Source organism: Chelonia mydas, chromosome 4, assembly GCF_015237465.2.
Source record: "Chelonia mydas isolate rCheMyd1 chromosome 4, rCheMyd1.pri.v2, whole genome shotgun sequence".
Classification (NCBI taxonomy): Eukaryota; Metazoa; Chordata; order Testudines; family Cheloniidae; genus Chelonia; species Chelonia mydas.
Genome location: NC_057852.1, coordinates 74,794,527 through 74,806,651, shown reverse-complemented (window position 1 = coordinate 74,806,651; position 12,125 = coordinate 74,794,527). Strand labels below are relative to the sequence as shown.

Below are 12,125 nucleotides of genomic sequence, written 5' to 3'. Positions count from 1 at the left end.
AGAAGTAAAAACCAGACAGTGGTCAAGCGTGAGGGGGGAAAATAAACGTAATAGTAGAATCATAAGGTTAGGAGGAACCGCAAGGGTAATCTAGTCTAACCCCATGCCAAAATGCAGGATTTGTTGTGTCTAAACCATACAAGACATTTTGGACAGAACATAACACCACGGGGTTGTACAATCAATACACTTTCAAGCCCATTGGCTTTAGTGGGTTTTTTGCTTGTAAAACAATTCAGGATATGGCCTAATTACAAAAAAATCTTGGAATAAGATTGCAAGATCTAAGAAATAAGAAAGGAGATAGTGCAGTAAGACGGCAGAATGTACGTGACTACGGTGGACAAACACATGGTGAATGGATCTTTAAAAGTGACTAAGTGTCCTTTTCAAAGTCATGATTGTTGGCAGTCAACACGTTGCATGTCTTGAGAAGAGCCAAAAGGCTAATACTCAGATAAATTGAGTGGGTTAGAGAGAAGAGGTGGATGCACAGATATAATTTCACTAATGGCTGTAAAATCATTAGCTCTTAACCTAGATAGCATTAAAAAAATCAACTTTTTAATGTTTTTGGATATCTAGCAAAATAAGAAAAGGAGTACTTGTGGCACCTTAGAGACTAGCCAATTTATTTGAGCATAAGCTTTCCTGAGCTACAGCTCACTTCATTGGATGCATACTGTGGAAAGTGTAGAAGATCTTTTATACACACAAAGCATGAAAAAATACCTCCCCCCACCCCACTCTCCTGCTGTGTGTATAAAAGATCTTCTACACTTTCCACAGTATGCATCCGATGAAGTGAGCTGTAGCTCACGAAAGCTTATGCTCAAATAATGACAGGTTTCAGAGTAACAGCCGTGTTAGTCTGTATTCGTAAAAAGAAAAGGAGTACTTGTGGCACCTTAGAGACTAACCAGTTTATTTGAGCATGAGCTTTCGTGAGCCACAGCTCACTTCATCGGATGCATAGCATATCGTGGAAACTGCAGAAGACATTATATACACACAGAGACCATGAAACAAAACTTCCTCCCACCTCACTCCCCCGCTGGCAACAGCTTATCTAAAGTGATCCTCAAGTAGAGCCATTTCCAGCACAAATCCAGGTTTTCTCACCCTTTCCCCCCCCCCCCCCCCCCCACATACAAACTCACTCTCCTGAGTGAGCAGGAGAGTGAGTTTGTATGTGTGTGTGTGTGGGGGGGGGGGAAGGGTGAGAAAACCTGGATTTGTGCTGGAAATGGCTCTACTTGAGGATCACTTTAGATAAGCTGTTGCCAGCGGGGGAGTGAGGTGGGAGGAAGTTTTGTTTCATGGTCTCTGTGTGTATATAATGTCTTCTGCAGTTTCCACGATATGCTATGCATCCGATGAAGTGAGCTGTGGCTCACGAAAGCTCATGCTCAAATAAACTGGTTAGTCTCTAAGGTGCCACAAGTACTCCTTTTCTTTTTATGCTCAAATAAATTGGCTAGTCTCTAAAGTGCCACAAGTACTCGTTTTCTTTTTGCGAATACAGACTAACACGGCTGTTACTCTGAAACCTAGCAAAACAAGGGAAAACACTGCAAAGAGACTAAATAGATAGAATCAGATCTCTAGACAGCCGGCATGTGCTTTTGTACCACATCTCAGATGAATTAATTCTGCTATTTCTAGACGCGTAAACACAGTAGCAACTGATCAAGACTAAAACACGCAGAGGAGCTGGTAACTGATGTGCATGACGCTGGTCTGTACAGGGGGATGCTGTTGGTGTGTACGGGGAGCTCACAGCTAACACCTGGGGCACGGGCACATGACGGTCCGCAGGCGCCTACCTGGGGACCTGTGTGGTACGATGGCGCCCCCTGGCACGGCAGTCGCTGCCCAGCTCGGCCAGTAGAGCGCTAGCCGCAGACTCCGAATAACGTGCTGGTAGCTCGGAGTTTCGTGCAGCCGCTATTTCCGGCCGCCCATTGGCACCCAGCTACGACCACGGCGCGTGCGCACTCAGGCAATACCGCTCACGGGTTGCCTGGCGCACGTGCGCGCCCTAGTCATCCTGGTCATCTGTGGGCAGGGGGCGGAGTCGCATGAGTCCCCGCCTACTTCCATAGTTTGTGGCGGTTGCTTGGTAACTAGTCAGCAGCTAGAGGACACTGGGAAAGGGGGCCCTACTGCGGCTCGCGGGCAGTCCCAGCCTCTCGCGCCCCTATGTCGTACTCGCAAGCCCCCAAGCGCACGGGGCTGCCCCGCGCCGTGCTGAGGTGGCTGCAGAGCCTGGACCTGAGTTTCTTCCCCAGGAACTTCCGACGGTGAGAGGGGGCGGGGCGGCTCCGAGCCGGGCGCGGCGCCGCGCGCGCCACCCGGCCTCCGCCTTACCGTTATTGTCGTTGTTCTCTAGGGACTTCTCTAACGGCTACCTCATCGCCGAGATCTTCTCCTGGTATTACCCCGAGGACATCCACAGCCACAGCTACGAGAACGGCGCCTCGCTGGCCACCAAGCTCAGCAACTGGTCCCAGCTCGGCCAGGTGAGGGGGCCGCCCCGCCGTGGGGCACGAGCCCGGGCAGCGGCTCGGAGCAGGGACGGTGCGCCTGGTAACGAGCACCCAGCGCTCCAGGTTTCCTTCCGTGTGAACCCTGCCCCGCCATGGCCCCGGGCGCGTCGGGCTCGGAAGGCTGGTGCAGCGATGGCGGCCCCTTGGCGCTCGGCCCCCCTCCTCCAGGTATTGATTGGCCGCGGGAGGAGCCCGGCTGAGCCCTGCACGCTCCGCGGGTCCCTGCGGACAGTCCCGGGGGCCGCTGCCGAGCTCCGCGGGGATGGCGCTGGAGGAGCGGACGAAACGTCACTCACCTGGCCAGCCCTGGTGACTTGTTCCAGGCGCCGGGCCGTGCGAATGGTGAGGCACCCAGGTTAAATCTTGGCCTTGCGGTTTTTGTATTGTTAACCATTGCAACTCTCTTAGGTTGGGCAGTTAAGGGGGTTCCAGTTGTTTTTGGGAAGAAAAAGTTTGAATTTTTGCTCAATTTATATTCCAGTTCTCACCCATAATATTGCATACTTTCTTTAATTGCTGTTCCTTTTTGGTTAAGGGGTGAGGGTTTGAGTGGGATTGGATTGGAAGGGGGCTGAGAGAAAACAAAGTGAGTGATCACACATCAAGTAAATAGCATGGAAGGATAGACCTGTGCTTCTCAACTAATAGGAACTGAAATGCTCTCTGTTTTTATTTTTTGCTCTAGTTTTTTTCCAGAAGAAAATTGAAGCCTGTCCAAGAACTAATAGATGGGACAATTCACTGTAAACCGGGAGCAGCAGAAATTTTGGTACAAGACATCTACTCAATGCTGACAAACGGACGGTGGGTGCTATTGTTTACAGAAGTGTATTATGTATCAGGTTTTCTGTAAAGGATTCATTTTAGTAGCATATTAATGAGTAGTATCTAAATATTACTCAAAACCTTCAGATTTCTGAAGCCTTGGCATGAAGTCTACTGGAGTTTTGCCATTGACTTCAGTAGGGCCAGGATCTGATGCCTACTTCACGAGAGAAATAACATTTAAATTCCTAGTGAACCTTTGCCCACATCACAAAAATCACCACAGTCCTGCTCTGGTTCATTCATTGAAAAAGCAAAGTTGTTTAATTGACAGTGAGGTAATTAGTGTTGTGTGTGAAAGCTTACAGAGCACGTAGTATTACCTAGGATCTCTTTAAAGCGGTTATCAGCATGCTTCTTAGCAGCCGTGAAATTCACTAAATAGAAATAGTATAAAGAGCAAACCCATTAATAAAACAGATGGTGTTTATAAGCATAAAACCATAGATCTATATGCTCTCCTCCAATTCTGTGAGCATAAAGGAGCTTATGCCCACTGAGCTAAACAGGGGGATGTGCAAGAGGGAGTGCTGCTTCTTCAGAACATGCTTAATTTTCCCCAACCCAGCAGAACCCCAATTCTGTGGATGGAGTTGACGATGATCTAGTTCTGCTAGATTCTTAACCCCTCAGCATACCGTGGAACCTTGTGTATGTTACTGTAGACAAAGTGTGTAGCAACTACTTACTACTCTGCAATTTAGAGCTCCGCTGATGAGGGCTACAGCGGCAGCCATAATAAGGGAAGCCACTGTCAGTGTGGTTTCTGGGGCCAGGCCGCAAAATGGTGTTAAGGGACATTTGTATGGATGCCCCTAATCCCTTCAGTGGATTTCAGAGATTTGTGAGTTAAGTGTTACCGTCCACCAAGAGAATTACAAGACAACTCAATGAGTTTCTAATAATCAAGCTTTATAGGTTCATATGGCCAAATTCTGCTCTCCACTTTGGCCCCATGACTCACCCTGGTGGCATATAGAAGGCATAAGTGAGCTGCAAGAGAATTTCCCCCGCACGGGAGCGGCATAGGGCTGACATAAGTAGCCCTACATTAGCCTCCCTTGTAGTCCACACCATAGGGGGTTAGCCTGAAGTGCCGATTGCTGTGCAATCTTTAGGCAGATGTGGAGAGTCCTATATCTGTGAATAGCTTTAGTCACATGATTACTTGAGTGAAGTAACTTGCATCAGCAAGTGTCTGCATGTTCGGCTTCCAGGTTAGACAGCTGTAGAAAGCTCTTGGTGCTCTCTGGCTTCAGCTATGACTTGTATGTGTTTTATCATGCATCGGAATGTGAGTGGAGATGGCTCACAGAAGACTTTCTCTTAAGAATGGTCCATACTTTGGAAAAACGTTTGAGAGTTTTGGTTTAGTGGACTGAGCACTAGGAGCTCCTGTATTCTTTTCCTGGCCGGGACACTGATTTGTCTCTGTGGGTTTGGGCAAATCGCTTATCTCTGTGTCAAGGTTTCCCCATTTATAAATGGAGATAATACCTGCCACACAATGGAATTGTGAGAATTCGTTAGTAATATGTAACCAGTATCTTGAAAGGTGTTGAGTATAATAATGTGTTCAGTATTTATTAGTAGTAACGTAACTGACTCATTAACATTTTGCTTTTTTTTTCTCCCCCCAGAATTAAAAATATTCAGGATGAGGTTGACTTTACAGACCACTATTATCAGGAGCAGTTACCGATGGTTGCCAGGTCAACAGCTTCAAAGGCTATCAAGAACAACATTAAGCTAACAGAAATAATGATAGAGCCCAACATTAACAAAAATAGACAAAAGGTTAATGCTATCATCAATATGCATATGCAACAGAGACTGGTAGAGAGGGAAGAGAACCCAAGTGAGTGGTTTTTCAAAGCAAGTATAAAAAACTGATGTACATGGTGCAACTGATTGTTTCCTATGTTCACTGTCCTACTTTGTGAGTCTGATGATTGAAAATGGAAAACAGGCAAATATTTGAATGATCTTTGGGCCAAGTCATGCTTGCTTTAACTACAACTTGTCACCCCACTGAAGGTAGTGGAACTATTGGTGTGAGTAACATGAAGAGGATTAGCAACTGCTTTGGAAATTATAAAGAAAACATCATACCACTTTCTGATTACATCATTTGAGGAAACATTTTCAGCCAGTTGCATTCAAAGTGAACAGTGATACTTAAATGATATATTAATATTAGTGATATAATGATGGAATATAGCTGAAATAACAGATAAAGTTTCCACCATTGCCATATTACTTACAAGTGATTCATTCACTTTTTGCTATTCCTTTGCATTAAAAGTTGCTGCTGCCAAGATCACTTCTTTAACTGGCTTAACTCTAAATAGTTGAAGTGTTTCTGGAGCAGAGAGATTTTCCTTGGTACTCCACTGATTTCCTGCTAGTAAAAACATACAAACAGGGAACTATTGAACCTAAGTTTTTCACTTATCAGGTTAATTTAACTTAATTGGACAGTGGGCCTGGGGAATGCAGTGAGTTGGCCCATATTTCAAATGTTCTCAGTAAGCCTTCAAGAGTGGAAGGTAAAATACATACTTTGAGCTTGCTTAACTATTCTGTTTAATTCTTTTTCACTTTTTATGATCTTAGGTGAATTTGCTAAAAAGCAGCTGATCTTTACTCTTTGGGGCCCTGATCCTGCAAACGCTAACACATGTGCTTAACTTTACTACCGTAGATCCATAGAGTTTAAGACCAAAAGAAACCATAAGACATCAAGTCTGACCCTCGTGTGTCAAGGGCTGTTAAATTTCTCCCAGTTACCTGTGTATGAAGTGCCATAACTTCTTTAACTAAAGCATATCTTCCAGAAAGGTATCCAGTTGTGATTTGAAGACATCAAGGGATGGAGAATGTACCACTTCCGTTCGTAGTTTGTTCTAATGGTTAACCATCCTTACTGTTCTAAATATGGCACAAATATGTTTTAATTTGAACTTGGTTGGTTTCAGCTTCCTGGTTCTTATGCCATTTTCCACTACATTAATATCCCTTTTAGTACCTGGTAGTTTCATCTCCTAAAGGTGCATATACACTGTAACAAGTCACTTCTCAAATCTTTTTGATAAGCTAAACTGCTTGAGCTCTTTATATCACACTGTAAGGCATTTTTTCCATCCCTCAAGTGATTTTTGTGCCTTTTTTCTGCACCCTTTTCAGTTTTTCAACATCTTTTTTAAAATGTGGACAACAGAACTGGTTACAGTATGCCAGAATCAGTCTAACCAAAGCCATATACAGAGGTAACATCACCTCCTTATTCCTACTTCCCACTTTATACATCTGAGGAACACAGTTACTCCCACAGCATCCCACTGGGGCACGGTGACCATGGCACCATGTGGGGTAGCCTAAGCCCTCTTCCCCCTCTCCCCTGGTCACAAGTAAGTGTTTACATGTTCAGTGCCTTAAGCTCTAAGTTAGCTGCTCTAAGCAACATTTTCTAGGAGTATATGGCTAAAGTTTGAAAGTATTACAGGACTCAGATTGATATGGCACAAATGGGAACATCAGTCCGGATTGTCAGTAGAAAAGACACATGGTCAAAATTTGTCTAAATTTAAACTTGTGGGTCAAAAAGTTTGGATTTCTATAATGACAGCGGATATTCTGTGTCAAGTAATAAATGAGAACAAAAAAATAATACTGCTTTTGTTCTTCAAAGTGCTTTATTTAGTTGGCCAAACCCAGCACTAATACACTTGGCTATTCAGAGAAGCACGTTGTAATCTGTTGCAAAACAGCTTCTCATGCTTATTTAAGGATAAGACCTATCTCGGATTAAGGGCTGGTGTACACTGGGAATTTACATCAGCATAGCTACGTTGGTCAGGGGTGTGAAAAACGTACACCCCTGAGAGACATAGCTATGCCAACCAAAACCTGGGTGTACATAGCCCTGGATCAAAGGAAGAATTCTTCCATTGACCTAGAAGCTGCCTCTCGGGAAGACAAATTACCCTTGTCAATGTGAGAACCATTTCCATCAGTGTAATGTCTACAGTGGAGCAGATGCAGTTGTGCTGCTGTAGCAGTTTAAGTGTAGACATATCCTTAGTCTTCCCACAATGTGATTACTAAAACATATCATAGCCTCTTAAACAAACAAACAAACAACCCACCACCACATAAGCTTATTTTGTGTGTCCCCTTGTGTATAGCTTTTGCAGAATAAAATTATGGTATTTTTTGCCAGAGCACTTTTTTCTTTTGCTAGAGTTTGTGACGATCTTGGTTTCTTTATTTAGATTTTATAGGTGGGAGTCTTTTAAATAAAAAAAATCACTTTGAAGAATTGTATGAAGGCTATGACTATGCGGACTGTAATGAATGAATTGTAATTGTGTTTTGAAGAGCGGTTTAACATTAAACCAAGCTTGGCAGAGCGTGCAGTTCGTCATCCAGCTGCTGTAGATCCCTCTGTGAGTGCGGTTAACATCAAGAGAGAGAAACTTTCTTTTATATCAAGTAAGCTTTCATTTCAATCTCTTCCATTGGAGTGTTTTTTTTTTTTTTAAATTTTATTTTACATTGATTACATGGATAAGTGGTCTTTTTACTAAAACTGTTGGACCTTATTAGAAAATAACTACAGTGCTTCCACAAAGTTCTTCTGAGCCTCAGTGGCAGCATCTACAGATGCTGCTTATATTTCAGGAGTCGAAATTGCTTTTCTTCCACACCATAGTGTTTTGGCTTACGATTCAGAACTTCCACCATACTTAGTAGCACAGTCTGAAGGCAGTTCCTTCTCCAGTGTAATGGTAACAGATGTTCTTTACTTGCTCCCCAATGGACAAATCCTGCAGTCCTTACTCAAACAGAACTCCCAATGAAGTCAATGGGTATTTTGCCTGAGTAAGAACAGTAGGCCGTGGCCCTGATTGCATAGATAGCCTTTGTATTTATATCTTGAAGGCAGACAGTGAACCTTTGAGAATATTAGTTGAAGCTTTTCCTCACCAAGAAAAAAGTAGTGGATATGTAAAACCCCTAAGAAATTGTAACTAGTTAGATGGAAAAGGTTCCAAGACCGTTTGTATGTTCGAAGGCCACAGTGGACCAGTGTTTAAACTGGTCAGAGCTGTGCAAGGGTGGATATGAGTTGGAAGGATGGTCCAGCAGTTAGAACTCTATTCAAGTACTTAGGAGACAACATTTCAATTCCCCAACGGATCAGTTCCAACAAACTTCGTGTGTGACCTTTGGCAGGTCTCTCTATGCCTGTGGTCCCTGTTTGTGAGGGGAAAAAAAAACGGGGGTAGTAATGTTATGGTTACAGACTAGCACCACTTTCTTCCCCTCCATTGTCTGAATGCATCCCTTCAGGTGCAGTGTCTTGTGGGATGAAACTGTGCAGTTCTCCCACTCCCAGATCAGATCCTGGGCTCCAGTACCCTGGATCAACTGTGCTTACCCTAACAGGCCCCTTAAGTGGTGGTAGCTTATTCTTGAATTGACCCTTTGAATTCATCTAGTAAACCTCTTTCAGACACACATGTAAAGTATAATTGATAAATTATTACAGCTCACCCTCACTTCTGTCACCTAGTACTTTCCGCCTCACAGGGATGTCGTGAGGATAAATATATTGGAGTGATGCCCTCAGATACTATGATAATGGTATTAAATAGTCTAAATGACTTTTGTATCACAGTTCAGCTGTTCTTTGGAATCTCCAATAGAAATGGGAAGTGGATTAGCAGTCTCCTAGTGAGTGATTTCATGTGGAATCTTGATCATGGTATTATAGAAGAGTCCAGTAAGAAATCTCCTATGATAGTTTGAGGTATACTGTGGTCTGGTCTGCAGTTTTTGTTGAGATTTAACTGTTTTGGTTAGAGGTGTGATTTTTTTTTTTTTTTCTATCAGGATAGTTAAATTTGTCCAACTCCTAGGATGGCTGCAGTTCTATCAGTCTAAAGGTGCTTATATCAATGGAAATAAGCTATATTGGTATAAGCAACTTTATAGCAATTTAACTGCATCCATACTAAGGGGATTGTACAACCAACTGGTTTAACTATATACCAGTATAGCTAAATGGGTACACTCCTTATGTGTAAACAAGACCTGTGTTGGCAGTTTGAGATAAATTTCATTGTATTCCAAAGGACACGTTTTTATAGTTAAATTGTATGATAATAAATCAGCAGCAAAAGTACATGGGTGCATTAATCAGTTGCTTCTTTTCTTAGACCGAGGACGTCCAGAAATCAGAGGCAAAAGTGGCGTTCATTTCAAAGAAATCCAGGTGAAACAAGCTGACAGATGCTCTTTTACTGTGGATGTATAAGTGCGGCAGCTCCAGGCACCTAGCCAAAAGGATTCTAACTGAACACTGAAAAAAAGTGTTGGAGAGACCTCAACTTTGAAAACGTACAAGATCAACTTTATCTCTATAATTCTTTGACCATATCCATTGGGAGCGAATTGCCTGATTGGTTTCAGTGTCTGTTAAATTAGAGCATTATTTTCTTCTAGTAAATGCCAAAACAAAATACATATTGGAAATCTGATGTTTGTGGAAGTGTGACAAGCGAAATCATCACTAAACAAAGCAGTATCTAAAATATACATCACTGTAGTTTCCCCATTGTTAGACAGCTTCCTTCAGTAACTTGCTACCATAGTTGCTTTTACAGCTCAGCCTCCTCCTAGACTTGATTACTTACTAGATCGAATTGTTTTTAATATTTCAAGTTCTTTGTCAGTGAAATTTTCCAATTTACAGATTGCATTGGTGCAAGATGGGTAATGACGATGTGGTCAAACTTTTTGCACATTGTGATGTGATGAGCTGAATAAATTAGACAGTTATACTTGGTGTCCTTTTGTATCTTGAACTATTGTACATTGATTTTTACAATCTTTGATATAAGATTAATTTTTAGTAACTTATATCAAATAGTTCTGACATGTTTTTCGTCATTTTGACAAACATGTGACTTTGGTAGAGACATTTTATTAGTTTAACACTTATTACAAGAACATTAAGATTACAAGAGATTTTTTCAGAGCACCTGTTACAGAGTATAAAAGTTGTATGGCTTGAAATATTTTTGGCTGGAACACTATAGAGAAATTCAGACACGGTACAGAACAAAACACAATTATTTGAAGGTGAAGACATCAGAAATATTTTTTTAATTTAAAGGGGAAATAACTATAGTTGAGCAGTTCTGCTTGACAATGAAATCACATTTTAGCAAACAACCTGAAATTATTTTGGAAAACATTGATGCAGCTATGTTTTGACAGTTGCGACTACATATTGTAACAGTAAATGCACACTTTACAATATTTTGTCTTATGTTTTTCCCCCCACATAGGGTAAGGACTATCTTAAAGCAAATGCAACATAATTTTTGTTCACAAAGACTATCAGCAGACATATTTCTAATATAAAAAGTGCCCTTTGACTCAATTTTTATACTCTAAACCTAACAATGAAAAAATAATTTATCTTCCTCAGTGTCTAAAGAGGGAATAGATTTGTCTGAGGTTCCACATTAAGGCACAACTTCCACAAATTGATGCAGTTTTACTACATATTTATAATTATTTAAAAGATTTAAGTACAGCAGTATAAATCTTCAGTATATTACCAAAGATTTGAAGAATAGAGTGGCAGTTGAGTCAATCCTTCAGATTCCAATTCATTCATGGACATTTGGGTACATAATACTAGACATGAATTAACCATCTAACTAAATAAAGCAGTGTCCACATATTTATGTATCAGGTCCTCAATACCATACAATTTTTTACAATCTATACAAAATTAAAAACCAAGAATTTTAATTTACATAATGTATTTCAATAATTTTTATTAAATAAGCTGTTTATTACTTACAAACTATTTATTAAAAAAATAAGGTTCATAAAACACATTTTAGTGCTCATTTAAAATATAATGGGGGAGTGTTAAAGATGGACTTAGAAAATATAATAATTTATCCTAATCTAGATATTCATCAAAATGACTTCTCTTTTCCTGTTAAAGCTTAAATATTTATTGTATGGAAAGATTTTTTTAATTAAAAATTGAAGTATTTTGACTATGTTGTCATTTAATTTACACTATCACTCTTTAGAATCACATTTTACTAAGTATTAGATACAAATAAAAGGGGATACAGAATGTATGAAACTCAGCTGTATCTCAGTGGCAATTCATAAAAGCATAAATAAATGCGTACTGATGTATTAAAAATGTCTTATGAATTTCAGTTTCAGCTACCCTAGTATTTTGGTAATGTTCAGATATTTCTTTACTTGCTTTACAATTTGTTCACAAAAATTTACTGAAATATTTTTATATTGTGTGACAACAGTATTATCGTCTTAAAAAAAACCAACCATGGCTGTCAATTATGTAAGGACATTTTTTCTTTGGATTATTATATAACTTTATAAAAATCCATTTTTTATTTTCTCATTTACATTTTGCAAAATTCAAATAACTGTCCTTCAGGAAGAATCAACTGCCATCTTTCTGTCCTTCAACAATCAAGGTTAAATTAATGTTAACCTGCTGGATGTTACTTGTTTTAAGCACTACAGAGAAAAAGTCTTATCAGAATGGGTTGAGTCGTATTCCTGTTCCTAATGGCGAGAAGGGATTCACTTTGGCCCACATCAAAGCATCATTCAGTGAAATAGCTGATTTTCCATCTTCAAGGAAAAACACTGGACCCTGTGAATGTTCGAGGAGAGGAAAAA

At 40.8% G+C, this 12,125-nt stretch overlaps 2 protein-coding genes across 8 annotated transcripts in view; one reads left to right on the top strand and one right to left on the bottom strand.

Annotated features, from left to right (window-relative positions):
* Window positions 1–2,086: 2,086 nt before the first annotated feature.
* Window positions 2,087–10,222, top strand: SPATA4 (spermatogenesis associated 4). 3 transcript variants are annotated; one of them, XM_037897562.2, is made up of 6 exons: window positions 2,087–2,303; window positions 2,393–2,522; window positions 3,235–3,353; window positions 5,015–5,232; window positions 7,755–7,868; window positions 9,599–10,222. In XM_037897562.2, the coding sequence occupies exons 1-6, from the start codon at window positions 2,203–2,205 to the stop codon at window positions 9,694–9,696; spliced, it is 780 nt and encodes a 259-aa protein (XP_037753490.1). In that variant the 5' UTR covers window positions 2,087–2,202; the 3' UTR covers window positions 9,697–10,222. The 3 variants fall into 3 exon arrangements, with proteins under 3 accessions (XP_037753490.1, XP_037753491.2, XP_037753492.1); XM_037897563.2 differs by having other exon boundaries at window positions 2,104–2,303; window positions 2,393–2,891; XM_037897564.2 differs by lacking the exon at window positions 9,599–10,222 and having other exon boundaries at window positions 2,114–2,303; window positions 7,649–7,786.
* Window positions 10,223–11,070: 848 nt separating this feature from the next.
* WDR17 (WD repeat domain 17) overlaps window positions 11,071–12,125 on the bottom strand; it is a 122,275-nt gene continuing 121,220 nt past the window's right edge. For all 5 annotated transcript variants that reach the window (XM_043546014.1, XM_043546015.1, XM_027829305.3 and 2 more), the window contains one exon: window positions 11,071–12,099. In XM_043546014.1, the coding sequence (XP_043401949.1) occupies window positions 11,980–12,099 (120 nt within the window). In that variant the 3' untranslated portion in view covers window positions 11,071–11,979. The remainder of the gene's footprint in view (window positions 12,100–12,125) is intronic.

Coding starts and splice junctions, on each gene's coding strand:
- SPATA4 (XM_037897563.2), top strand. CDS start 2,203: ATGTCGTACTCGCAAGCCCCCAAGCGCACGGGGCTGCCCCGCGCCGTG. Junction 5,233..7,754: donor AGAGAGGGAAGAGAACCCAA/GTGAGTGGTTTT, acceptor TGTGTTTTGAAG/AGCGGTTTAACATTAAACCA. Junction 7,869..9,598: donor GAAACTTTCTTTTATATCAA/GTAAGCTTTCAT, acceptor TTCTTTTCTTAG/ACCGAGGACGTCCAGAAATC.